General features: G+C 45.0%; 1 protein-coding gene across 1 annotated transcript; it reads left to right on the top strand.

Annotated features, from left to right (window-relative positions):
- Window positions 1-409: 409 nt before the first annotated feature.
- On the top strand, window positions 410-23,631 carry HSD17B7 (hydroxysteroid 17-beta dehydrogenase 7). The gene is made up of 9 exons (XM_087726708.1): window positions 410-639; window positions 5,738-5,941; window positions 9,936-10,028; window positions 13,586-13,700; window positions 14,442-14,636; window positions 16,579-16,683; window positions 17,558-17,614; window positions 19,552-19,650; window positions 22,970-23,631. The coding sequence occupies exons 1-9, from the start codon at window positions 605-607 to the stop codon at window positions 23,066-23,068; spliced, it is 1,002 nt and encodes a 333-aa protein (XP_087582834.1). The 5' UTR covers window positions 410-604; the 3' UTR covers window positions 23,069-23,631.
- The last annotated feature ends 1,974 nt before the right edge of the window (window positions 23,632-25,605 follow it).

Raw genomic sequence — 25,605 nt, forward strand, 5'->3', positions numbered from 1 at the left:
CAGCTCATTAATTAATTAATAGCTCATTAATAGCTGCTACGCATCAGCTTCACCCTTTAGCCCAGTGTTTCTCAACCTTGTCAACTTGAAGATGTCTGGACTTCAACTCCCAGCATTCCCCAGCCAGCGATCGCTGGCTGGGGAATGCTGGGAGTTGAAGTCCAGACATCTTCAAGTTGACAAGGTTGAGAAACACTGCTTTACCCCACCTGCCTCCGGTGCCTTCTTAGAGCGGAACGGAACCATGGCTATTTGCATATTCATATTTCATTGCCTCCAACCAATGACAAGCTCACAACCACGCCGTCCCAATGCCGGCGACTCACCTAAATGGCTGAGTTTCCCCAGGTCCCGCCTTCCCGTCGTCGGGCTACTGTCACGCCACCGCCCCGTTGGCTTTTGCGGGACTGGGGATGGAGAGGCGACGGGCAAGCTGGGCCGGCGAGGAGTTGATCAGGGGCGGCGCCTGGCTAGCTGGGATCGCCCAGAAGGAAGCGCCGCGGATTCTTGGAGGCGGCGCAGACCCCTGATTTAAATAGCCGCTCCCGCCGCCTCCCCTTCATTTTCGACCGACCCGTTGCACGACCTGGTTCTTCGTGCAGCTATGCAAAGGGTAGCTGTAGTCACCGGCGCCACCAGGTGAGAGCGGATCGCTGAGGTTTAAAGCCCGGGAAAAGGGGAGATGTAATCGGTTTAATGCAGTTAATTTGCAAAGATGTGCCGGTCCCATAACGGGGAGTAGCATGCTTAGAGCCGGTGGCATGATGAACCATGTGGGTAAAGAGCGTAGGATCCGGTGGGAACTTGAAAATACTTTAACTCTGTTGAATTGTGCCCAGGCTACGTTTTTTTTTTTTACATTCTTAAAAATTAAATTTAATTAAACATTAAAAATCAATGTTTTAATTTTTGTTGGCTGGCTTTTAAGAACAAGCCGCTTGATGCTCACCATTATCTTGAAAGCTGGGTAAAGTTGAAGGGGCTCTGCAGGACAAGGGAAAGAGAATTACATGGTATATGTCAATATAGTAAATTAAAGGATGCCTTGCTAGTTCTACTTAAGACTGGACTGTTTTTGTATCTTGTATTTTGTAAATCTTGCCTTTTTTATATATAACTTTCAAATAAGGAAAAAAAAAGAGAGAACCAGGTCATCCCCTGAAGAGGAGAATATGTAAACACAACAACGGATAGAGTGGATGGAGGGAGGAGTAGAAGGAAAGATAGGAAGGAGAGGAGAAAGGAGAGGAGTAGGAGAAAGGGAAAGGCAGAGGAAGAATGGGAGGGAATGTAAGAGAAGGAAAGAGGGGAGGAATGGGAAGAAGAGGGGAAGGGTAAAGGGGAGGAAGGGGAAGGAGAGAAGGGAAAGGAGAGGAGGAAGGAAGGAAGGAGAGAAGAAAGAAGAAAGAGGGGGAGGAAGGAGGAGGGAAGGAGGGAGGGAAGCAAGGAGGGAAGGAAGGAGAGAAGAAAGGAGGGAAGGAAGGAGAGAAGAAAGGAGGGAAGGAAGGAGGGAATGTAGGAGAGAAGGAAAGGGGGAAGGAAGGAGGAAAGGAAAGGGGAAAGGAAGGAGAGAAGGAGAGAAGGAAGGAGGGAAGGAAGGAAGGAGAGAAGAAAGGAGGGAGGGAAGGGGGAAGGAGGGAGGGAAGAAAGGAGGGAAGGAAGGAGAGTAGGAGAGAAGAAACAAGGGAAGGAAAGAGGGAGGGAGGGAAGAAGAAGTAGGACCGTTGTAAGATAAGATGGATCTATGGGATGGTAAGAAAGCAATTTTCAAGTATATTGTCAACTGTAGGGAAAAAATTGTTATAAATACATATTATTAATAACAGTGATGAGATCATATAATTGTGAATGTATATATGAAATTGATAAAATAAAATAATAATAATTAAAAAAAAGACTGGACTTTTGTCAACTAGCCTAATGTCTTTGCATCCCTTAACGAAAAGCCCTTTCATTTTTGGGAAGGCAAGGAACACGAATTTCCTGTTCTAGCTGTCGGTCAGTAAAAAGAAGTCAAGCTTGGTAAATAACTGGATCTTAAAAGAAGGGATCAAACAGTTGCAATTTTGTGAAGAAACATTAAAGTATCTGGGTGTTTTTCTACATCAGGGGTAGTCAACCTTTTTATACCTACCGCCCACTTTTGTATCTCTGTTAGTAGTAACATTTTCTAACCACCCACTGGTTCCACAGTAATGGTGATTTATAAAGTAGGGAAGTAACTTTTCTTTATAAAATTGATAAAGCAGAGTTACAGCAAGCCCCTACCGCCCACCACGAAAGCTGAAACGTCCACTAGTGGGTGGTAGGGACCAGGTTGACTACCACTGATCTAGATGATAACTTCTTTTTTTAAACTGGGTAAAAAGAAACTTAATACTGTAACTTGGAGTCGCCAAATTAAGTAGAGTAACAAAAGATTTAAGGCCAATAAAATGAAATATTTTATATTTTTTCAAAGTGCATAACTCAATTATCATATTTGCCACCACCTAGACCAGTGGTTCCCAAACTTGGCAACTTTAAGACTTGTGGACTTCAATTCCCAGAATTCTCCAGCCAGCTCTGGCTGGAGAATTCTGGGAGTTGAAGTCCACAAGTCTTAAAGTTGCCAAGTTTGGGAACCACTGACCTAGACAGCTAGTGAAACTAAGGATTCAGAGGAAGAGTCCCCTTTCCCAGGATGCACTTAAAAGTCTCACTGAGATCTCTTGGGGGGGGGGGGTAGGAGGATACAGTACATTACCTGTAAAAGAAATCTGTTCCTGCTTTAGAGGGCAATATTTTTCAGCCTTTGCAATTTTAGGTTTGAAATTAGGCAAGGCAGAATGATCGCAAGTTATTCTATAAATGCAGGCTACTTTGGAGAAGGGAAAATTTTCCTAAGTGCAGGGATGAGTCCATAGACTGAAGATGCGTTGTTAGAAGACTTCATAACCAATAAGGCTTCTGCCCCAGGTTTTGAAGCCATTTTGCCTAAGGAGTATTTGTATTTGTATTTATTTGTCTTGTATGCCGCCCACTCCCGAAGGACTCCGGGCGGCTCACAATAGACAAGGGAAGGGGGAAAACTAGACAAAGACAACACTTTAAAAACAAAACCGCAACATTCACAGTTTCCGCGGGGCTGGGTGTTTCACAGACCCCCCGGCCTGCTGGAGCAGCCAGGACTTGGTGGCTTTGCGGAAGGCCGGGAGGGTAGTAAGGGTCCGGATCTCGACAGGGAGATCATCCCAGAGGGCTGGAGCTGCAACAGAGAAGGCTCTGCCCCGGGGGGGTCGCCAGCCGACATTGGCTGGCGGATGGAATCCGGAGGAGATCTAACCTGTGAGATCTGATCGGTCTAAGGGAGGTAAGACCTGTGGGTAGCAAGAAAGCAGATCTTTCTGAAAACTCTTCATTCCAGATTCTCTTTTCCAGAACCACCATAAACCCCTTATCTCATTCACGTCAGTCTAATACGTATGGGTGATTTGCTTTTTCCATTGTAGTCTCTTTGGCAAGGAAGTTCCATTGACTGTACATGTGGAACAAGTTGATCTTGGACTATTTGGATTTTAGCATCCTCCTTCCGAAACTTTTTTTTTTGCTTCTGGAATGACACAGCTATATTTCTTGAATGTTACTGGTGCTAATTGTCAGTGTAGATTCTGAATCATCCAGGTTATTAGGTTCACTTCTAAAGTTAAAACTGAAGAAGCTTATTAGGTAAGAAGGAAATGTTTTCGAAGACCAATTGCCTTTTGGAAAAAAAGCTATTTTGGGACTATTGGTACTAATACGCCCACAACTTAATTCCTTTACTTGAGAGACCGCCTGCTGCCAATTACCTCCCACAGACCCATTAGATCTCACAGGGTTGGCCTCCTCCGGGTGCCATCGACCAGCCAATGCCATCTGGCTACTACCCGGGGGAGGGCCTTCTCTGTGGCAGCTCCGCTTCTCTGTGGAATGAACTCCCCGCAGGGATTCGGACCCTCACCTCTCTCCAGGCCTTCGGAAAAGCCGTCAAAACCTGGCTTTGCCGGCAGGCCTGGGGGTGATGAGTTCCCTCCCCTCTTGACATGTATGGTTGTGCGACTGTTGTCCACTTTTATTATTTGTATTTTGTCTTTTATGTTCCCCTTTTTTTCCCCCCTTGAATTGTTCGCCGCCCTGAGTCCTCCCGGAGAAGGGCGGCATACAAATAATAAAATACAAATACAAATACAAATACTTTATAGCTCTAACAACTATCTATATGCTTGTTACTATTGCATCTATCTATATTTCTAATAATATCCAGTTGTTTCGATAATGAACCAATTATCTTCTATCAAATATATAAATCTTTTTGGCAAGTCTGTTGGATCTGTACTCAAAGAATCAGGTGATCCCTTATTAATAAGTTTTTTTCTTCATTATAATGATGTCCTACTTTCCCAACATTCACATGCATCATAGCTACACAATTAGTGGTAGTGAGAATATTTGTCATATGAAAGGAGAACAGGGATGCAATATAAGTTGGATCCCTTCCTCTTCAGCATGCTAAATGAAGTCATTAAAGACAAAGCAAAGTCACTTTCGGTCCACCAGTGAAGACATGTTTCAGGGTCTGCTGGATCACTGTTTTTATTCTAGTGCGTTTCATTCATTTCATTTCATTTTATTAATGAGTGCAGTGATAGCAAACCTATGGCATGCAGGCCAGAGGTGGCACACAGAGCCCTCTCTGTGGGCACACACACCATCGCTAGCTGCTTTTCCGGGTTCTGTCATGCGCATGAATGCCGGACAGCTGGTCCAGTTTGCATACACACCAGTCAGCTCCTCTCTTCTGTATGCACCGGCCAGCTGGTCTTCGCATAAAATACCAGCTGGCTGTCGCGCATGCACATGCCAGAACCCAGAAGAGAGCAGCTGCACATGCGCACCGGAACCCGGAAGTGCAGCTGGACACCGCACGCATGCGCACCAGCCAGCTGCTCTCTTCCAGGTTCCAGTGTTCAGGCGCATGCTCCAGTTTTGGCACTCAGTGCCAAAAAGGTTAACCATCACTTTTCTAGTGTATCTCAGAACAATTATTTTATAAAACCTCTTTTAACATCTACAGGAAAGTCACTTTGGTATTTATGGAATGCATACATTTACAGAGAGATACTAGGGAATGGTTCACCGACAAAACCGTGAAGCACTTTTCAGTGCCGACATAACTGCGGAGGGCAAATCCACGCCATTCGAAGCGCTAAGCAAAATGCGACCCTAGCGCGCCGACATAACCGCGGAGGGCAAATCCGCGCCTTCCAAAGCGCTCAGCAAAATGCTTTTACTAGCGCTCAAAAGCTAACCCTAAACCTAACCCTAAACCTAACCCTAACCCTAAACATAACGCTAACCCTAAACCTAACCCTAAACCTAACCCTAAACCTAACCCTAAACCTAACCCTAAACCTAACCCTAACCCTAAACCTAAGCCCTAAACCTAACCCTAAACCTAACCCTTACCTTAACTTAAATCGGCTTTCTGTCGCCGCGCTGTTATAAAGCGCCCTTCTGTCGCCGCGCTTTTGTCTGTGCGGTGATGACGTCGCGGTTTTAGCGACGCGGTTGTGTCGGCGCGCTTTTGTCATGCGCGCTTTTGTCGGGTCACGCTAGGGAATATACGTATTTTCTCAACTGTTGAATAATGAACTTCATAGAGCGTTGCTAGTGATACTCTATGCCAGACCTTAACTATATGTTGTTACTCTTGCAGTGGGATTGGTTCTGCGCTGTGTGAACGTCTGCTCCAGGAAGATGACAACATCCATATTTGTTTAGCCTGCAGAAACATGGACAAAGCCAATGCCACCCGTGACAACTTATTATCTTCCTTCCCACGTGCACATATCAGCATTGTTAAAATAGATGTGGGGAGGCTGGAATCTGTCCTACACGCAGCTCAAGAAATAAAGATGAGGTAAGGGGAGGAGAAGGGCAATCGGATGAGTAGCTAGAAGCAGTCTATTGGAAAGAATTGTTCCTATGTGTAGCTTGGTTTTTGGTTTTGGTTTTGCCTTTATTTGTATGCCGCCCTTTTCCCTGAGGGGACTCAGGGCGGCTCACAATTCAAAAAGGGAGGGGGAAAAGACAAACAATAGACAATACAGCATGTTAAAAAGAACACAACAATCGCACCATTCGAGTGGGGCTACAATCTTAACCCCAGGCCAGCCGGGACAGCCAGATCTTTACAGCGGCGCGGAAGGACTGGAGGGTGGTGAGGGTCCGAATCTCCACGGGGAGTTCGTTCCAAAGGGACAGAGCAGCCACCGAGAAGGCCCTCCTCCGGGTAGTTGCCAGTTTGCACTGGCTAGAAGATGGGACGTTCAGGACGTTCTGTTCAATCAGTTCTCCAGGATGGATTTCTAAGACATACCCCTATTGCATGTTTCTACAATAAGTTAATCTTGAATACTTTTTCCAAGAGGTAGCACTAATCTTTTTTTTTCAAAGCAGACCAAAACATCTGATAGCTGAAACAAGCCAGATAGCTGAACAACAGTGAAAGGAGTCCTTGAACTATTTCTTCTGCAAACAACTGAGAATCTTTGTCTAGCAAAAAAGCAATAGAAAGATGGGAAGAAAGGCAGTGTGAGGGGAGGGCATAGCTCCAAAGCATGCTTTTTGCTGGTCCCTGCAGTGGCAATTACTTCTAATTTTACTTTTATGGTCTAGGCCATGGGTCGTAAACCTGGTCCCTACCACCCACTAGCAATAGCAATAGCAGTTAGACTTATATACCGCTTCATAGGGCTTTCAGCCCTCTCTAAGCGGTTTACAGAGTCAGCATATCGCCCTCACAGTCTGGGTCCTCATTTCACCCACCTCGGAAGGATGGAAGGCTGAGTCAACCTTGAGCTGGGATCACTAAACCGTACTGTGGTTGAAAATATTTTGCCACTAAAATGCATGTCAATACATTTTATATGAGCAACAGAAAAAACTTTTTAAAGTTATTTATTTTTTTATAAGAATTTTCCTGTAGATAAGGGTGTGTGTGTGTGTGTGTATGTGTGTTATGTGTGTGTGTGTATAAAATCAAAGTTAGTTATTTAGGTTGCAGTTTGATAAAGGAAAAGCTATTTCTATATGTACACAGATTTCTAAAAGCTTAGAATAGCAATAGCAATAGCAGTTAGACTTATATACTGCTTCATAGGGCTTTCAGCCCTCTCTAAGCGGTTTACAGAGTCAGCATATCGCCCCCACAGTCTGGGTCCTCATTTCACCCACCTCGGAAGGATGGAAGGCTGAGTCAACCTTGAGCCGGTGAGATTTGAACCGCTCAACTGCAGATAGCAGTCAGCTGAAGTGGCCTGCAGTACTGCACTCAAACCACTGCGCCACTTCGGCGCTCTAGTGGGCGTTTCGGGATTCCAGGTGGGCGGTAGGGACTTTGGAGGTTAAAACCTCCTTTTGAGCGAGTGGGCAGGCGTGAGCGCACACATCAATAAACCAATGTGCGCGTGCACGCAAACAAGCAAACACGTGGGAAGAGGAAGGGGAGGAGTGGAAACTGATAGCAGGGACAGGCAGAAGCTACCACGTATCGTGTAGAATCAGGCTTTAGTGCTGTTAATCATATTATGAGGAAACAGAGAAACCGTCGGAATATCACCGAAAGAGGAGACCTTAGTTGTTACGAAAATCGAACCAGATATCAAATATTTAGTCTCGCAGCATCAGCCTCAAAGATCTCATTAATCACTAGTAAAGCTAATTTCAATTTACTTTATTGTTTTCTAATTAAACTTTATAAAGTTAAAAACATTATGAACATGCATAAAGTAGAAATAAAAAGATAAATATTTAAAGTCACAACCCCTGGTATGCCCCAATTATGGGACGAAGCTAACAGGTTCGAATCCCAGTAAGGGTATGGCTAGCTGATGAGAGCTAAATAGCTTGAAATAGATCTATGCTAGTCTCCCTTTATTTATTTATCAGCACAAATAAAACAAAAAGATAAATGTGCGTACATTTCTCTTTTTTTAAAAAAAAACACCCTCCTTTCTAAAAAATATTCCACACTTGCGCAAAAAGTGGTGGGCGGTAAGGAAATTTTTCCATCAAGAAAGATCCATTAGTGGGCGGTAGGTAGAAAAAGGTTGACTACCACTAGTCTAGGCCCATGATGGCCAACCTATGGCACGCCTGTCTGAAGTGGCACACGGAGCCATGTCACCTGGCACATGTGTCGTCACCCGTTCCTCTTCCGGGTTTCTGGCGTGCATTTGCGTGCGACGATCAGCTAGTCTCCGTGCGCGCGGCAGTGACGGAAACTGGAAGAGCTGGTCTTCCATTTGCTGGCATAAGGATGCCCACCAGCCAGCCGATCGTCATGCGCGCATGCGCGCTAGTAACTGGAAGACTACCTGGCTGGAGCTTATGTGTGCACTGGAAACCAGAAGATCATTTTCCAATGCGCACATGTCCCCTGGGCAGCTCGTCTTTCAGGCTGCAGCCCAGATGAGCAGATGCGCCCACGCCCACATGCACGCTCCCTTGCTGAAAAGGTGCACCATCACTGATCTAGGCTTTAGCTCAGTGTTTCTCAACCTTGGCAACTTGAAGATGTCTGGACTTCAACTCCCAGGTTGAGAAACACTGCTTTAGCTGTAGTTTGTTCTAATGTAAAATGACTGGTGTTGATTTTTCTCCTCAACACTGACCTGGGATGTTTTTCTTATGCAGTATGAATTATGGAACATTGACAAATTGGTGCCCTAAAATAACTGCAGAGTTATTAATCCAAGCTTTTCTTAATCGTATTGGACCAATAACAAAGATCATTGTGTTTATGTAGTATGTGAGTAAATCGATCATTTGGGTATCCTTCATAAATGTTGAAGTTCATACCCATCAATGCCAATAAGAACATCTAATTGGTAAGGTATCGTAAGAATCGTAGTCCCACTGCTTCATGGCTAAATGTGGCCTTGCACAGTTGGTAGAATCAAGTAGTAAAACTTTTTCTGGAGTCTTCCTCTTCAGACAGACAGACAGACAGACAGACAGTGTTCTGACCCCCCTCGTCCCACACCAAAACACTCCAAGCCAAAGATACTTTACAGAATTTATTCACCGACAGACAGGTCCTTGGCAGCAAACCGGTACAGATAAGCCCTGGCAGCAATCCAGCCTGCCAAGCTCACAGTACTGTTCATCCAATATTAGTTAATGCGTTGACTTCTGCAAAAGGGGCATGTGCAAAAGCATTCCTTTTATAGTCTGGAGAGGAGCCTAATGACCACCAACTGAGTGCAATTACCTCCTGTAGTTGCGTAATTGTTCCTTACGCCTATTAGGTCTTCGGTACTGGGCATCCAGGAACAACTCACTGCTGACGTCCGGATCACACTCCCTTGTCTCCTCCCCACTGATCCAAGGCTCAGGCGCCTACTGGTGGCCAACCAGCCTCTCTGCGCCCTGCTCTGTCGGAACCCTGTCCAGGGTCCTCCACATCCTCCAGAGCCGACTCATAGGGCACCTTGCTGTCGGAGTCTGGTGGCAGCTCCAACGGCTCCTGCTGAACCACAACAGATAAACAGATAGATAGACAGACACACGCGCACACACACTGTTAAGAGAAGAAAAGTAATTTTCCTAAATGTGAATACAAGGCAATTTTTTTTTTGTCTTCCTGCTCACTGTGAGGTCATTCTAAGACTTCTGGTTTCTCCGTGAAACAATTCACTTAGACATAAACATGAACATTTAGCCCAGAACTACCTCTTGCAAGAAGATAGAGTGTTATTAATTATTACACGTTGATCTATTACATTTCTAGATTAGTTATGCATTTAAAGCCTTTGAAGTTTAATTAACCAGCTAAGTAGGTTTTTGTTTTTGGCAGGTCATTTTGTACCTGCTTCTTCTTGCGATAACCGGATGTTTTCTTCATTATATAGATTTCAGAGATTGGATTATCTCTTCTTGAATGCTGGCATCATGGTCAATCCACGTATTAGTTTCTGGGCATTTTTGCGTGGCCTCTTCTCCAGGTATGTTATATAAGCTGGGGTAATTGTTCTTTTTCTGCATAACTCTGAAAAATTCCTTGCCACCATTTCAAAGATATTTCCTTACCTAAACAGAGAAACAGAATGATCATAGATGTTTTTTTTTTAAATCAGTGGGAGTGACTTCCAACTTCCCATTACGTTTCCTTGTGGGAAATGGACAGTGAGTGTCAGAAATTTTCCTTCCTTCCTTCCTTCCTTCCTTCCTTCCTTCCTTCCTTCCTTTTCTATAGCCATCCATCACAGCTTACAATTTAAAATTGTAAAATTGTATTTAAAATAGGAGGGATACGGGTGATCCTTTGCAGGGCAGGGCTGAGGACTACGTCCAATTCCTCGCGGATAAAGTTGCTCGGTTTCGGGCAGACCTGGACTCCAATCCTGCAGAACCAGCTGAGGCACTAAGGGATAATCTGGTAGGTCATCGCTGGATTGATTTTCAAGCTGTTACCCCTGAGGAAGTGGACAAGGCTATGAGAGCTGTAGGTGCCTCCACATGCGTGCTGGACCCGTGCCCCTCCTGGCTGGTTGTTAACAGCAGGGAGGTGACACGGGGCTGGATCCAGGCGGTTGTTGCCGACTCCCTACGGGAGGGGGTCTTTCCCCCCGCTTTAAAGGCGGTGGTGGTGAGACCCCTCCTGAAGAAACCATCTTTGGATCCAGCCGTTCTAAACAACTATCGTCCAGTCTCCAACCTCCCCTTTGTGGGGAAGGTTGTTGAGAAGGTGGTGGCCTTTCAGCTCCAGCGGTCCTTGGAGGAAGCCAGTTATCTTGATCCATTCCAGTCAGGCTTCAGGCCTGGCTACAACACAGAAACCGCTTTGGTCGCATTGACCGATGATCTCTGGAGAGCCAGGGATGGAGGCCATGCCTCCATCCTGGTACTCCTTGACCTCTCTGCGGCTTTCGATACCATCGACCATGGTATCCTTCTGCGACGACTGCGGGAGGTGGGGGTGGGAGGCACTGTCTTACGGTGGTTCTCCTTTTACCTCTCGGACAGGTCGCAGTCGGTGTTAGTCGGAGGGCAGAGATCGACCCCTAGGCCCCTAACATATGGGGTGCTGCAGGGTTCGGTCCTGTCCCCCCTTCTTTTTAATATCTACATGAAACCGCTGGGCGAGATCATTCGACGGCATGGGATAAAATACCACCAGTATGCGGACGATACACAGTTGTATCTGTCCGCCCCGTGCCAACTCAATGAAGCGATGGACGTGATGAGCCAGGGCCTTGAGGCTGTTAGAGACTGGATGGGGGTTAACAAGCTTGTACTCAATCCAGATAAGACCGAGTGGCTGCTGTGCTTCCCTCCCACTAATTGGCCAAGTGTTCCATCTCTCAGGCTGGGGGGGTCAAATACTACGCCCCTCAGATAGGGTCCGCAACTTGGGAGTCCTCCTGGACCCACAGCTGACTTTTGAACATCATTTGTCAGCTGTGACCAGGGGGGCATTTGCCCAGGTTCGCCTGGTGCACCAGTTGCGTCCCTACCTGAACTGGGAGGCTCTCACAACAGTCACTCGTGCCCTTGTGACCTCTAGGCTGGATTTGCTGGCTGGGGAATTCTGGGAGTTGAAGTCCGGACATCTTCAAGTTGCCAAGGTTGAGAAACACTGTGCTAGATTGAGTTGGAGGGTAGAGGCATTCGCTGGCTGGGGAATTCTGGGAATTGAAGTCCAGTCATCTTCAAGTTGCCAAGGTTGAGAAACACTGTGCTAGATTGAGTTGAAGGATAGAGGCTCTTGGGGAAAAAAGCAATCCCTTAGCTACCCCAAGACATGTAGGGCTTTAAAGGTGACAAGCAGCCCCTTGAATTGCAGCCAGAAGCATATCAGTAATCAGTGCAGCTCTCATAAAAGTGGTGTTACGTGTGCCATATAAAATGGAGGAATGGATACAATGGATATTCCAGTAAAAGGTAGCAAACAGATAAATTAACCAAGGTTGGAGCCGGCTTTACCCTTCACCCATGCAAACTTATTCCTGTGTTAAAAACATTAAACCCACACAATAATTATGAAATTTGCTTATATGCTGGTGGCAGAAATTTAAAAGCCTTGACTTAGAAAAAGCCCATGTCAGCCTCTGCTTTGCTGCTGCTTCGGCTGCCATTGAAACGGGGGGGGGGGGAGCATGGTATTTGGGAGGGGGATCATTGATGTGCTAGAGAAGTTTCTAGACGCTGAACTGACCACCTTACTGTGCATGTGGAGGAGGGGTGTTTCCCGCCAAGGCCAACGGTCCAGCATTCCATCCTGGTGATGCCTTTCGAAGTTATCTCACACCTGACATTTGGGGGAAATATGATTGGACTGTGCACGGGGATGCCAAGGGGAGGGGAATGAATTATACATTATATTATTAGCTTTCGCGCCTAATTAGCCAGACTCAGCTTAGCCTTGCAACTGTTCATTTATCATTAGTAAAAGTACACTTGATTTCAATACAAATGGAGTCCTGTGGTTTTCTTTCCTGATTACTGAATGAAGTAATGCTGACAGCCCAAGATTACTATCTGTTTTGTTCTTCACATCACACACCCTGTGGCTTCCTTCCAGTTTCAATTGTCAGGGTGACCATTGTTGCGAGATAAGTCTGGCTGAAGTTTGTCACATCAGTCCAAACTAGGCTTTGGACAAAGAGGCTTCAGAATGAAAACAAACACTGCATCTATATGCCAGTGCCAAATATTTTCAACCAAATTAGCCGTGCTTCAGGAAAAAGAACTGGGAGGTTTGGATCACCTTAAAGTTGAAAAATGTATAGAGGCACTGCTTTTTACATAGGTTTAAGAGAAAGTGGTCAGGATCAACCATTTATATTATCAAACGGAACATAATAAAGTGCTCCTTTTCAACCACGATTTCAATAGAGGACACTAGCCAATTGTATGCTACAGAAAAATACTAGAACCCATGGTTTGCTTTATGTTATTTTCAATGAGGTCTTAGAGAACATCTAAAACTTTACTGGAGTTTGCTGATGGTCAAATTTAAGAATTCTAGAGTACTATGGTTTCAAGCTAAGGATTCTGTCAATTCTCACAATAACTAAAAGAAAAATTCGTGGCCCGATAAAACCGCGCTCATCAAAATAGCGGCGATAAAACCGCGTCGCTACAGCCGCGACATCATCACCGCGACGTCATCACCGCGGCGACAACAGCGCGGCAACAGAAGGGCTCTTTAAAACAGCGCGGCGGCAGAAAGCCGATTTAAATTAAGGTAAGGGTTAGGATTAGGTTTAGGGGTTTGGTTTAGGGTTAGGGTGCTGAGTGCTTCGGAAGGCACGGATTTGCCCTCCGCGGTTATGTCGTCACGCTAGGGTCGCCTTTTTCCTTAGCGCTTCGGATGGCGCGGATTTGCCCTCCGCGCTTATGTCAGCGTGGATAAGGGCTTCGCGGTTTTGTTGGTGAACTGAAAAATTGGACCTCTATACAAATGCTTAATGGCAAGGAAATGATATTTTGGGTAATAATGAAAGGTTCCAGTCCTTTCCTTGGTAAAATTAAATGTAATGTCTTATCTTCTTTTCAGCAACGTATTTCGAATGCTCACCACCGCGGAGGGACTGATGACCCAGCAGGACAGGGTCAATCCAGATGGCCTGCAGGAAGTCTTTGCAACCAATTTCTTCGGACATTTTGTATTGGTAGGGAAATTTTGAGCAAATGCATGTATGCCTCGTAGTTTCGACTTCTGAAAATAGGCATGGCATCATAGCATTGATATTGTAATGCGCTCTACATGGGGCAGCCCTTGAAGAGTGTTCGGAGACTCCAGCTGGTCCAGAATGCAGCCGCGCGAGCGATTGTGGGTGCACCCCGGTACACCCACGTTATACCTATCCTCCGCGAGCTGCACTGGCTACCTATTGGTCTCCGGATACGCTTCAGGGTGCTAGTTATTACTTATAAAGCCCTACATGGTATTTGACCTGGGTACTTGAGAGACTGCCTTCTGCCGATTACCTCCCACAGACCCGTTCGATCCCACAGATTAGGCCTCCTCCGTATTCCATCTGCCAGCCAATGTCGGCTGGCAACTACTCGGAGGAGGGCCTTCTCTGTGGCTGCCCCGGCCCTTTGGAATCCCCGTGGAGATTCGGACCCTCTCCAGGCCATCCAGACGGCCGTGAAGACCCCCCCCCCCCGCTACTCAAATTTGCTGTGTCTGTTGTGCTTTTAAACTGTTTGTATTGTCTGTTTGTCTTTATTTCACTTTTTGTAATTTCCCCTCCCTTGGCTTTGTTCAGCCGCCCTGAGTCCCTTCGGGGAATAGGGCGGCCTACAAATTGTATCAAATCCAAATCCAAAACCCAATTGTAAAGCTGCTGTGTTTCCCAATTCTACAGGCTTGAAATCTTAGTAAACCTTGGTTTGTTTACTTTCAGATCCGTCAGCTGGAGCCTCTGCTCTGCTGCCTTGAAAATCCTTCCCAGCTCATCTGGACTTCTTCAATCAGCGCCCAGAAGTCTAACTTCAGCCTTGAGGACATCCAGCACAAGCAGGGCAAAGAGTCCTACAGTTCCTCTAAATACTGCACTGACCTTACAAGTGTGGCTTTAAACAAGCGTTTCAACAAGCAGGTGAGCCTCAGAACTTTTGGTTTTGAGGGGGCTGCAGCAGGAACACCAAAGAACAAGTATGCTGTCCAGGTGGCCGGAAAGATAAAACTTCAAAGTTTGTAAATAATGCACAGCTGAGATTTCTAAAGCTTCAAAGACAGAGAAAGGGCAGCTTTTTATAGATTTCAATATCTCCTAAATCAGGGGTAGTCAACCTTTTCATACCTACCGCCCACTTTTGTACCTCTGTTAGTAGTAAAAATTTTCTAACCGCCCACCGATTCCACAGTAATGGTGATTTATAAAGTAGGGAAGTAACTTTACTTTATAAAATTTATAAAGCAGAGTTACAGCAAACCCCTACCGCCCACCACGAAAGCTGGAACGCCCACTAGTGGGCGGTAAGGACCAGGTTGACTACCACTGTTCTAAATTGACCTTCATAGCAAGGAATGGAATCAAGTAAGGCAGGGATGTCAAACCCGCGTCGTCATGGCAGCGTCATGTGATGTATCAGGACTTTCCCCCCCCCCTACGCTAAATCAGACGCAAAGGGGGGGGGGCAGCACGTGATGCATCCGGGCTGTGGGTTTGACAATCCTGATTGTAAATAAATTACCAAATGTGCATATTTCAGATAAAGATACATTTCAGATAAAAATACATATCGATGCAGATTTAGAATTTGCCATTGTTCTGACTCGGTCTGATTATTCCAGAAATAATTTATCTATATATTACATTGTCACTATCAAAGTGGAACATAGCCTTAACCTCCCCCGTCCTGTCTTTTCTCCTATCTTTTGTCCTTCTGACTGCCATTTTTCCCTACATGGGCCAGGTGCCTGATTTGGAGAGAAGACAAACGAAAGGAATTACTTGAGAGACCGCCTTCTGCCAATTACCTCCCACAGACCTGTTAGATCGCACAGGGTCAGCCTCCTCCGGGTTCCGTCTACCAGCCAATGCCATCTGGCTACTACCCGGGGGAGGGCCTTCTCTGTTGCAGCTCCGGCCCTTTGGAATGAACTCCCCGCGGAGATTCGGACCCTCACCTCTCTCCAGGCCTTCCGGAAAGCCGTCAAAACCTGGCTGTGCCGGCAGGCCTGGGGTTGATGAGTTCCCCTCCCCTCTCGACTTGTATGGCCGTATGACTCTTGTGTATTTTAATTATATGTATTGTGTTTGTATCCCCTTTTCCCCTTTTGAGTTGTTCGCCGCCCTGAGTCCCTCCCGGAGAAGGGCGGCATACAAATAAATTAAATCTGAATCTGAATCTGAATCTGAAAGGGCTGAGATTCAAGATTTGGGAGGCAATTGGCGCGTTAAAGCCAGGCTACCATGTAGAAAAACAGCAAACATTCTCCTGACTACTTTGAATTCCATCATGTAATCTCTGGTCGCTGTAGATGCCCTAATTTGATTTAATTTGATTTGATTTATTACATTTATATGCCGGCCTTTTCCCCGAAGGGGACTCATCACTAATCTTAAGAGATGGGGTTTGCTTTTAAGATAAAAGTTGCAGCCGGTTTATTCTCTGCTTGTCCCATTATGCAGTTTAGCTTGTAATATTTAAATGACTGGTCTCTTAAATTTCAAAGATATAATTTTGAAAGACCCACTAGGACATGGGGGAGAATTGTCAGATTTGGCCAACAACAGCCAACCTCATTGCCAAAAGATCCCTAAGCTTGGAGAGCAATTTCACTCTATGGAGGCCCCTTTCTATTGGCCTCAAGGCCACGTACTACAGTTTTAGTCCTCTGCTGTTTATATTCATAGAACGCAGAAGAGACCATTTTGGAAAAGGAAGCTTAGAAAAACATTTATTTCCTTTTTTGGGTATGTATTAGTCAAGAGGCATAGCTGAGCACGACTCTATGTGTAGTGTGATTATATTTTATATGATGAACGTTTCTCGACCTCTTATCGCTCCCCTCTCTCCTTTTTCCTCAACTAGGGCTTATTTTCAAGTGTCATGTGTCCAGGTGTTGTAATGACCAATATGACATATGAAATGTTGTCCCCTTTTTTCTGGAAGCTGTTTTTCCCTTTATTATGGCTGGTAAGTGCCTTTTGAAGCATTATTGGACCACAATTGAGGGAGAGAAGGGTTGATTCCGTTTCATAAAGAATCAGGAAAACTGAATTTGTACCTCAGGATTCAGCATAATGTGAAAAATACAAATTTGTACTGAAAGTATCTCTTACTTTGTTACACCTGTAGGTGCCAGTATGTTCCTAAACACCAGTGCCCAATAGATTCTCTGCCCATTTGACTTTGTAAAGGAATTGTTTGCAAAGCTATTAAATAGAAGCTGGCATACTGCCAAAGGAGCCACTTGTCCTTAGAATAATATTTATTAACAAGTCTACCTTTCTGGCTTACCTTCCGATAAACTCTTGTTTTGCTATGTCCATTGTAGCAAGGTTCCTATGGTGGCTATTTTGTGAATACATAGCAATAGCAGTTAGACTTATATACTCCTTCATAGGGCTTTCAGCCATCTCTAAGCGGTTTACAAAGTCAGCATATCACCCCCACGGTCTGGGTCCTCATTTCACCCACCTCGAAAGGATGGAAGGCTGAGTCAACCTTGAGCCGGTGAGATTAGAACCACTGAACTGCAGATAACAGTCAGCTGAAGTGGCCTGCAGTACTGCACCCTAACCACTGCGCCACCTCGGCTCCTCAACTGTACATCCACTGTATGATGTTAGAATTCAAGGTTCTTAGCTCAGAAAAGTTGCCCACCCATTGTATCCTGTAGTACCCACGGTGCAAATCCTATTTGAGAATTTTCTGACAGGAATATTGCAATGGCGAATATTCAGTGAAATTGTAAAACTGATTCATTTGAAACAGATTTTTTTTTAGTTCAATGTGTTTTCATGGGGGAAGAGAAAGCTAACCTTTTCGCTTTTTTTTGCTCTACCAGCTACGCCTGTACACCCCTACGTACACTCTGACACCGTACAATGGAGCAGAAGCACAGGTAAAATACTCTTAAACGTATCCATGGCTCAGAGCGGTCATTCTATCCTATCCTATATAGATTGCATGACTCAAGGCTGATAGCTATTTTATTGTGGTATAAGGCAAAACTCTTGTGGGCTTGATCTTCTAGCCATGCTTGCCTAGCACCTGCCTTATAATGAAAAAAATAGGCAAGTAGTCTGTTGTGGCCTAGCAGGTGCCGTTGAAGCTGCCACCAGATTCCAACAGCGAGGGGCCCTATGAGTCGGCTCTGGAGGATGTGGAGGACCCTGGACAGGGTTCCGACTCTGAGCAGGGTGCAGAGAGGCTGGTTGGCCACCAGGAGGCATCTGAGCCTTGGACCAGTGGAGAGGAGACAAGGGAGAGTGAACCGGAGGACAGTAGTGAGTTGTTCCTGGATGCACGCCATCGAAGAGCTACTAGGCGTCAGGAACAACTCCGCAATTACAGGAGGTGATTGTACTCAGCTGGTGGTCATTAGGCTCCTCTCCAAACTATAAAAAGCTACTTGTGCACACGGCCCTCTTTGCAGAAGTCAACGCAGGAATTGAATGTCGGAGGACAGTACTGTGAGCTTGACAGGCTGGATTTGCTGCCAAGCGTTATCTGTGTTTATTGCTGCCTGAGTTTGTCTGAGTTGCTGCCAAGGTCCTTATCTGTTTGTTATGCTTGACTTTCAGACACCGAGGCGTTGGTGTCTTGCTATTAAAGTACATTCCAGTTAAGCTTGTCTCGGCATTCATTACTTGGCAGAGGAGGGGATCAGAACATAGTCTATCTATAGAAACAGTGTATGACACGTGCAAGATTTCTTTCTCTCACAGATGTGGGCTGAAGACTGATCGTGTAGTTAGAAATTGGAAGCAGAACTCAGCAGTGACTTCGAGAGATGGCTTTGCTTCTATGCACTCTGAAATCAGCCAAGTTCTCTTAAAACCTGAGCAGTGTTTCCATCTCTTTTAACATATTGGTATTGCTTGTGCTCTGGGCTGACCTGTGTATTATCTCCTTTAGGTTTTTCCCTCCTCCTGCCATCCCTTAGATAGATCACCCTGTTCTTTGTTTTCTGTGAAGAGGCTCCCAGTGCTGAGATGTTAAATATTCTCAGCACTGTCGTGGAGTCCTCCTGGACCCACAGCTGACCTTCGAACATCATTTGTCAGCTGTGACCAGGGGGGCATTTGCCCAGGTTCGCCTGGTACACCAGTTGTGTCCCTACCTGAACCGGGAGGCCCTCACAACAGTCACTCGTGCCCTTGTGACCTCTAGGCTGGAATATTGCAATGTGCTCTACCTGGGGCTGCCCTTGAAGAGTATTCGGTGACTTCAGCTAGTCCAGAACGCGGCCGCGTGAGCGATAGTGGGTGCACCTCGGTTCACCCACGTAACACCTATCCTCCGCGAGCTGCGCTGGCTACCTGTTGATCTCCGGGTGCGCTTCAAGGTGCTACTTATCACCTATAAAGCCCTTCATGGTAGTGGGCCTGGGTACTTGAGAGACCGCCTACTGCCAATTACCTCCACCAGACCGATTCGATCGCATCGATTAGGCCTCCTCCGAATCCCATCTTCTAGCCAGTGCAAAATGGCAACTACCCGGAGGAGGGCCTTCTCGGTGGCTGCTCCGTCCCTTTGGAATGAACTCCCCGTGGAGATTCGGACCCTCACCACCCTCCAATCCTTCCGCGCTGCTGTAAAGATCTGGCTGTCCCAGCTGGCCTGGGGTTAAGATTATAGCCCCACTCGAATGGTGTGATTGTTGCGTTTTTTTCTCTTTTAATATGCTGTATTGTTTATTGTTTGTTGCTTCCCCCTCCCTTTTGAATTGTGAGCCGCCCTGAGTCCCCTTAGGGAAAAGGGCGGCATACAAATAAAGGCAAAAGTAAAAGTAAAGTAAAGTGTCTTGGAATAAGAAATGTTTGGGTTCCCTTCTAGATTTGGTTGTTTAAGCAGAAGCCAGAGTTGCTGGATCCCCTGGTGAAATATCACAGCTGTACTAACATTTGGGGGAAGAATTATAGTGACAGCCGCAAGGTAAGTCAATTCTTTTGAGGAAGTGATACAATAAACACTCTTTATGTAGCGGGCTGTGCAATACATTTCTGGACAGTTCTGCAACCAGGGAGTGTAAATTAGGGTTCCCACTGAGGATTGCCAGAAAAATCCTTTCCAGCACATCTTATAAAAAGTCACATAGGCAACTGTTAATGAATCCTGTGGTGAATGAAGAGCCGAGGTGGCGCAGTGGTTAAATGCAGCGTGACCTGTCAAAAGCGCGTTCCACAAAAGCGCGGTCGACGAAATCGCGTATGTGACGTCATCACAACGCGACGAAAAAGATCGAAAAATTGAAATAAAAATTAAATTACAGCAAGCCGATTCACATAAAGGTAAGGGTTAGGTTAAGGGTTAGGGTTAGGTTAAGGGTTAGGGTTAGGGTTAGGGTTAGAGCGTTAGCGTTACGTTTAGCGTTAGGTTAAGGGTTAGCGTTAGGTTTTTCGTTACGTTAAGGGTTAGGTTTAGGGTTAGGTTTAGGGTTAGGTTAAGGGTTAGGTTTAGGGTTAGGTTTGGGGGGGTTAGGGGAAGGTTTTAGCTTTATTTTTACATTTTTCGATCTTTTCTGTCGCGCTGTGATGACGTCACATACGCCCTTTCGTCGACTGCGATTTTGTCGTCCGCGGTTTTGTGGTAGAACCAAATGCAGCACTTCAGGCTACTTCAGCTGACTGCAGTTCGGCTGTTCAAATCTCACCGGCTCAAGGTTGACTCAGCCTTCCATCCTTCCGAGGTGGGTAAAATGAGGACCGAAATTGTTGTTGGGGGCAATATGCTGACTCTGTAAACCGCTTAGAGAGGGCTGAAAGCCCTATGAAGCAGTATATAAGTCTAACTGCTATTGCTATTGCTAATCTGGAATTTTAGAAATTGAAGAGATATTTCTGTCTAAGCCACACTCATTGCAATAATCCCCATCTATCCCAATTTTTTATCCCAATTTTCTTATGTTAGAGCCTAGGCACATACAGATAGACCTCAAGTTATGATAGGACACTTAGCAGCAATTCAAACATGACATATACCCAAAAAGTACTTATGGCCCAGCCGCGAAGTTATGTATGTTGCAGCATCTTTGTGGTCTTTTGCCCTTATGGCTGGATCGGGACTGATTGCAGAGATGCTGCAACATATCTCCCCACGCCCTCACCTATTTCTCCCCATCCTGCCCCAGTTCACCACAAGCACTGAGCCTGCAAGTTATATACACTACTGTCCATTCTCCCATCACCGATTGCTCACTTACCTTTCCAGAGCTCAGGATGTTGGGGTAGGAAAAGAGGACAAACCACTCCATTATGGAGCCAAGCAGTAGAAAAGCAGAGTCTTTCTGAGATTTGAGTGTTATTAGCAAAACTATTCCCTTGCTACATGCTGCCTCTCTCTTCCTGCAAACGCACATGACCATATATTGCCTCTTTCTCCCAGCGAAGGCGATCTCTTCCCTTGCTATCATTCTCCCTTTTCTCCCTACAAGTGCATTCTACCCACCCCGCCCCTTTCTCCTACAAAACACACACATGCAGCAGGGAATAGTTTACCCCCCTCGTGCATCCATTCCAGAGGTGGGTTCCTGCCAGTTGTCACCTCTTCTATAGAAGAGGTTCCACAAATCTACAGTGCTGTTTAGAACCGGTTCCAGCTTCCTCCCCCTGCCCGTCCGCACATCATCAAGATGAAGAGCGAGAGGAGGAATTCTGGGAGTTGAAGTCCACAAGTCTTAAAGCTGTCAAGTTTGAACACCCCTGGGTTTTTTTCTTCTTCTAAAGAGTCTCAAGGTCTATGCATGAGCTACTGTCCCCAAAGGCAATGGGACATTATGTTAAACAATGTTTTTGAAAAATATGGAAAATGATAATTTACTAGGAAAAGAAGTGCAACCAAATTGGGACCTTCTACTACATCTATTTAAAAATAGTAGATTAGTTTCAGATCATATATGCAAACCTCTTGTAACAGTTTACTATAGGGGTACAAGGGTCTTGTAACTTGACAGCTTTAAGACTTGCGTGCTTCAAATGCCAGAGTTTCTGAGCCAACATTTTGGTTGCTAAGCAAGAGTGTTGTTAAGCGAGTTTCACCACATTTTACAAGCTGGCCATGCCCACCCAGTCACATGGCTGGCAAGCCACTCCCACCCAGTCACATGGCTAGCAAGCCACTCCCACCCAGTCACATGGCTGGCAAGCCACTCCCACCCAGTCACATGGCTAGCAAGCCACTCCCACAAAGCAGGCCACACCTACAGAAGAGCTTCAAAAAAAAATTGAAACCCACCACTGATCCATTCCCTGGGAGAACATATGTTTGCCTGCAGAAAAAGGGAGAGTCACAGTAAGAGAAGAGGTTGCACTTGCTGGGAGAAAGAGTCAGCATGGGACCATGTGTGTTTGCTGGAAGAGAGAGGCAGCATGTAGCAAGGAAAGAGCTTTGACAGAAACAAAGAGGTTTGGCCGCGTCTCAGAAAAAGCCTGTCCTCCTTTCCTGCCCCGACATCCTGAGCTCTTGAGATCTTTGAAAGATAAGTGAGTGATTGATCAGTGGTGGGTGCAGGAGCTGGGTACAGAGGAGGCCGAAGTGAAGCGGGACATGAGATATCGCAATGGGGGAAAGCATTGGGAGGCCAGAGGCAGGTGGTCTTGTTCCTGCACTCTCCCCCCCCCAATCATCTTCCCCACCCTTGATTCACCCCATGCTCACTTAACAACTCATGCATTTGACCCATGCACTTGTTTAACGAATGCATTGAGGAGAGATGAGTTGGAGGCTCATTCACTTAACATGAATCACTTAATGTCCTCCTGACTTCTGACTTTAATGTGCAATTACAGTCGTGACTCAAGGACTACTTGTACACATTTTGTCATTCTAAATATTATATGTGAGTTGATTTTACTAATAACCGCTTTGTCGAGACGTGGCAGACAGATGTGGAAGCAGGATTCTTTAGGCATCTCCCAAACTGGATCTTGAGAAATACACAAACTCAGCATTTTTGAGTTTGTCTCTTCTCGCTCCAATCTAGTTTCTGGGATTTTTCTATTCCCGCCTCTTTGGGAGAAGGTTCAACTACTGTGCCATGCAGGGCTTCATTTAACTTCTTGCCCTTCAGGTTTTCTGACATTGGATTTGCATTTCCCATACTTTCAAATTTAATTTGGCAACTTGGTGGAGAGAAAGATCTTGCATAAGTGACAGAAACTGAGCTAACCCTTTAACTCTCCCCACCCTTTATTTATTAATTTTAGTTATTAAATGTATGTGCATATTTAATTATTACAACTTTTTTGATTTCCAGATGGATGTTAATGAAGACATGGCAGAAAAACTGTACAAGAACCTGTTGGAATTAGAAAAGGAGGTTTTAGGGAGCAACGATCACCCAGATAAAAAATAGCAAGAGGGAAATTTTCCTTCACAGGAAAATGTTTCTTCCAATTGGAAAACTCTTTGTTATTATTGTTTGCCTTTGCAAACCAGATTTTCCTAGTGGACTGCTGTGGAGGATTGTATGACTAGAGTGTGGACAGCCACTTGTCTGAAATGGTATAAGGTGTCCTGCTTGAAGAGGTGGTTGGACCAGAAGACCTCCAAGGTCCTTTCCAACTCTATTTGTCAACTCTCAAGACAATTTTAGCTGAAGCCATATTCTCTTTTTCTTCGTTCTTAGTTGCCATACATATGGTGTGGGGAGGGGGACCAATGTAGTGTGAAATGTTTTCTAATGTGCCAGACATAACGGTGATAGACTCATGGGAACCAAGGTCATCTCAGTGCTCGTAACAGCCAGGGGGAGCAACTGAGCAGCCTGCCGCTTACCTGTTTGGTCAAAATGATCTATGACACAGCGGGGTGGGGAGTAGCTATTTTTAATTCTACCAAACCACTGGAAATATTAGGGTTGTATTCATACCTGAAGGTGCCGATATGTATCTAATAAAGGAAATCTTTGAAAAAAGCTATATAGTTCTGAATTGATTGGGATCATTATTTGGAAGCATGACGCCATTCTGATTGATTGATCGACCTGGTTTCTCCTCCCAAAGGTATTTTATAATGAATATTTTTGGCCAACACTCTAATGGTGATGCTTTTTCATTCAACATATGGCACCCCTAGTTGGGATCTCAAATAACCCTGCCTTGGGGCTCCAGGTACTTTTGCTAGGCCCCCAAACACTGTCCTGGCATTAAATTGTATGAGAGAAAATCCAAGCATCCTTTTCTGGGATGCCAAATCTGTGGTGGGGGTGGGGGTGTTCAGCTATGATCCCATAGCTGAACTTCTCATCTTGACTTTGTCACTCTATGTATAACCTCACGCTATGACATCCTTTCTGTTTTTCAAAAGATTGTATAATCAAGGTAGCGGCGTTGAACATTTCTGTATCTAAAAATGCTCACACGATTACTTTTACTTTAAAATTGTTCTTTTCTCTAACAAGATAGTGTTCCTTTCAACGAGTCATTCTATCTGCCTCCGATGGCAGAGCCAGGTTTCTCACCACATAACTCAAGGTCCAAGGGAACACTAGCTTCAGTTTTTGTTTTAATTTCTACTATTGAAAAAAAACTAAGGATATTTACCGAGTCTGTGGCTGGAATGAAGATCTTCGTCTTTTTGTTGGCAGATCTCTTTCAACCACTGAGTATGTTCCAATTTTGCAAATGGAATTTATCTCTGAATAACCGTGTATGTGGTTGACATTATTTTGCTGTTGAGATACAACTTATTTTGGAATAAGTTGTATCTCAACAGCAAGATGATCTTCAAGTCTGACATCCTAGGTTTTTTTACATCACTGTTTTTATTTGAAATAATTTTTTCTTCTAACGATTGCAGGCAAGTTACAGTACAATCTTATTTATGTCTATACAAAACTCACTGTAGCTTGAGTGAGAGTCTCTGATAAATATTAAGGATTTATTGAGGAAGATCCGGGCAGCTTGGTATTTTCTAGGGATCCTGGATGCCAATATTCCTCAACTCCAGTCAAGAAAGCCAGTGGCAAGAGAATTAGGTCAAAGCACTGTAAAGAGTACCAGATTATCAGACCTGTTTAAAAATGCTCCCTGCCAAAACAATCTACCAAATAGATGTGTAATAACTGCAATGCATCAGCAAAGATAAATAATCTTGCCAGGGTTTGCAAAGGCCAAAAAGATCCCTTCTTTAGATTACTGAAAAATGGACGCACAAAAGATCCTTGGGAAGCCTAAAGTGTCTTTAGGATATATTTATTTGAATAGAGTTTGCAAATCAAATGTGGTATTGGAGTATTTCCAAGTGGTCCCCCACCCAATCAAGACTTTCTTGGTTTCAGAAAAGAGGATGTATCATTGCTCAAACCCATAATCACATACATAGCTATATTCAATAATAGCAATAGCAGTTAGCAATAGCAGTTAGTCTTATATACCGCTTCATAGGGCTTTCAGCCCTCTCTAAGCAGTTTACAGAGTCAGCATATCGCCCCCAACAACAATCCGGGTCCTCATTTTACCCACCTCGGAAGGATGGAAGGCTGAGTCAACCATGAGCCGAAGAGATTTGAACAGCCGAACTGCAGAACTGCAGTCAGCTGAAGTAGCCTGCAGTGCTGCATTTAACCACTGCGCCACCTCGGCTCTTACATAATAAAGAAAGTATAGCATACGGATTGAATCAATTAGTACCATCCATTTCCCAGAACATTTTAATAACAAATGCTAAATTTATATTTCCTAGACTATTAATATTTGGAAGCCCACACATACTAACACAAGTTTCCAAATGCTGATGGAAAGTAATTGTATTACATAAAATTGAAATGGTAACCAGATTTAAGTTAAGTAACTCTGATTTTATCATTCCCAGTATGAGTTTGCACTAAATGAGCTGATTCTCCTAACCAAACATTATTAAGTAAGGGGAATGGAAGTCTTAATTTCTGGG

Source organism: Thamnophis sirtalis, unplaced genomic scaffold, assembly GCF_051295495.1.
Source record: "Thamnophis sirtalis isolate CommonGarterSnake01/CBP01778 unplaced genomic scaffold, rThaSir2_p1.2 scaffold_12, whole genome shotgun sequence".
Taxonomy (NCBI): domain Eukaryota; kingdom Metazoa; phylum Chordata; class Lepidosauria; order Squamata; family Natricidae; genus Thamnophis; species Thamnophis sirtalis.

What these genes read in the sequence shown, in the direction of transcription:
- HSD17B7 (XM_087726708.1), top strand. Translation starts at nt 605, where the DNA reads ATGCAAAGGGTAGCTGTAGTCACCGGCGCCACCAG. An exon ending in TTTTCCCTTTATTATGGCTG is followed by an intron (nt 16,684 to 17,557) that starts GTAAGTGCCTTT and finishes TTGCTCTACCAG; the next exon opens with CTACGCCTGTACACCCCTAC. An exon ending in ACAATGGAGCAGAAGCACAG is followed by an intron (nt 17,615 to 19,551) that starts GTAAAATACTCT and finishes GTTCCCTTCTAG; the next exon opens with ATTTGGTTGTTTAAGCAGAA.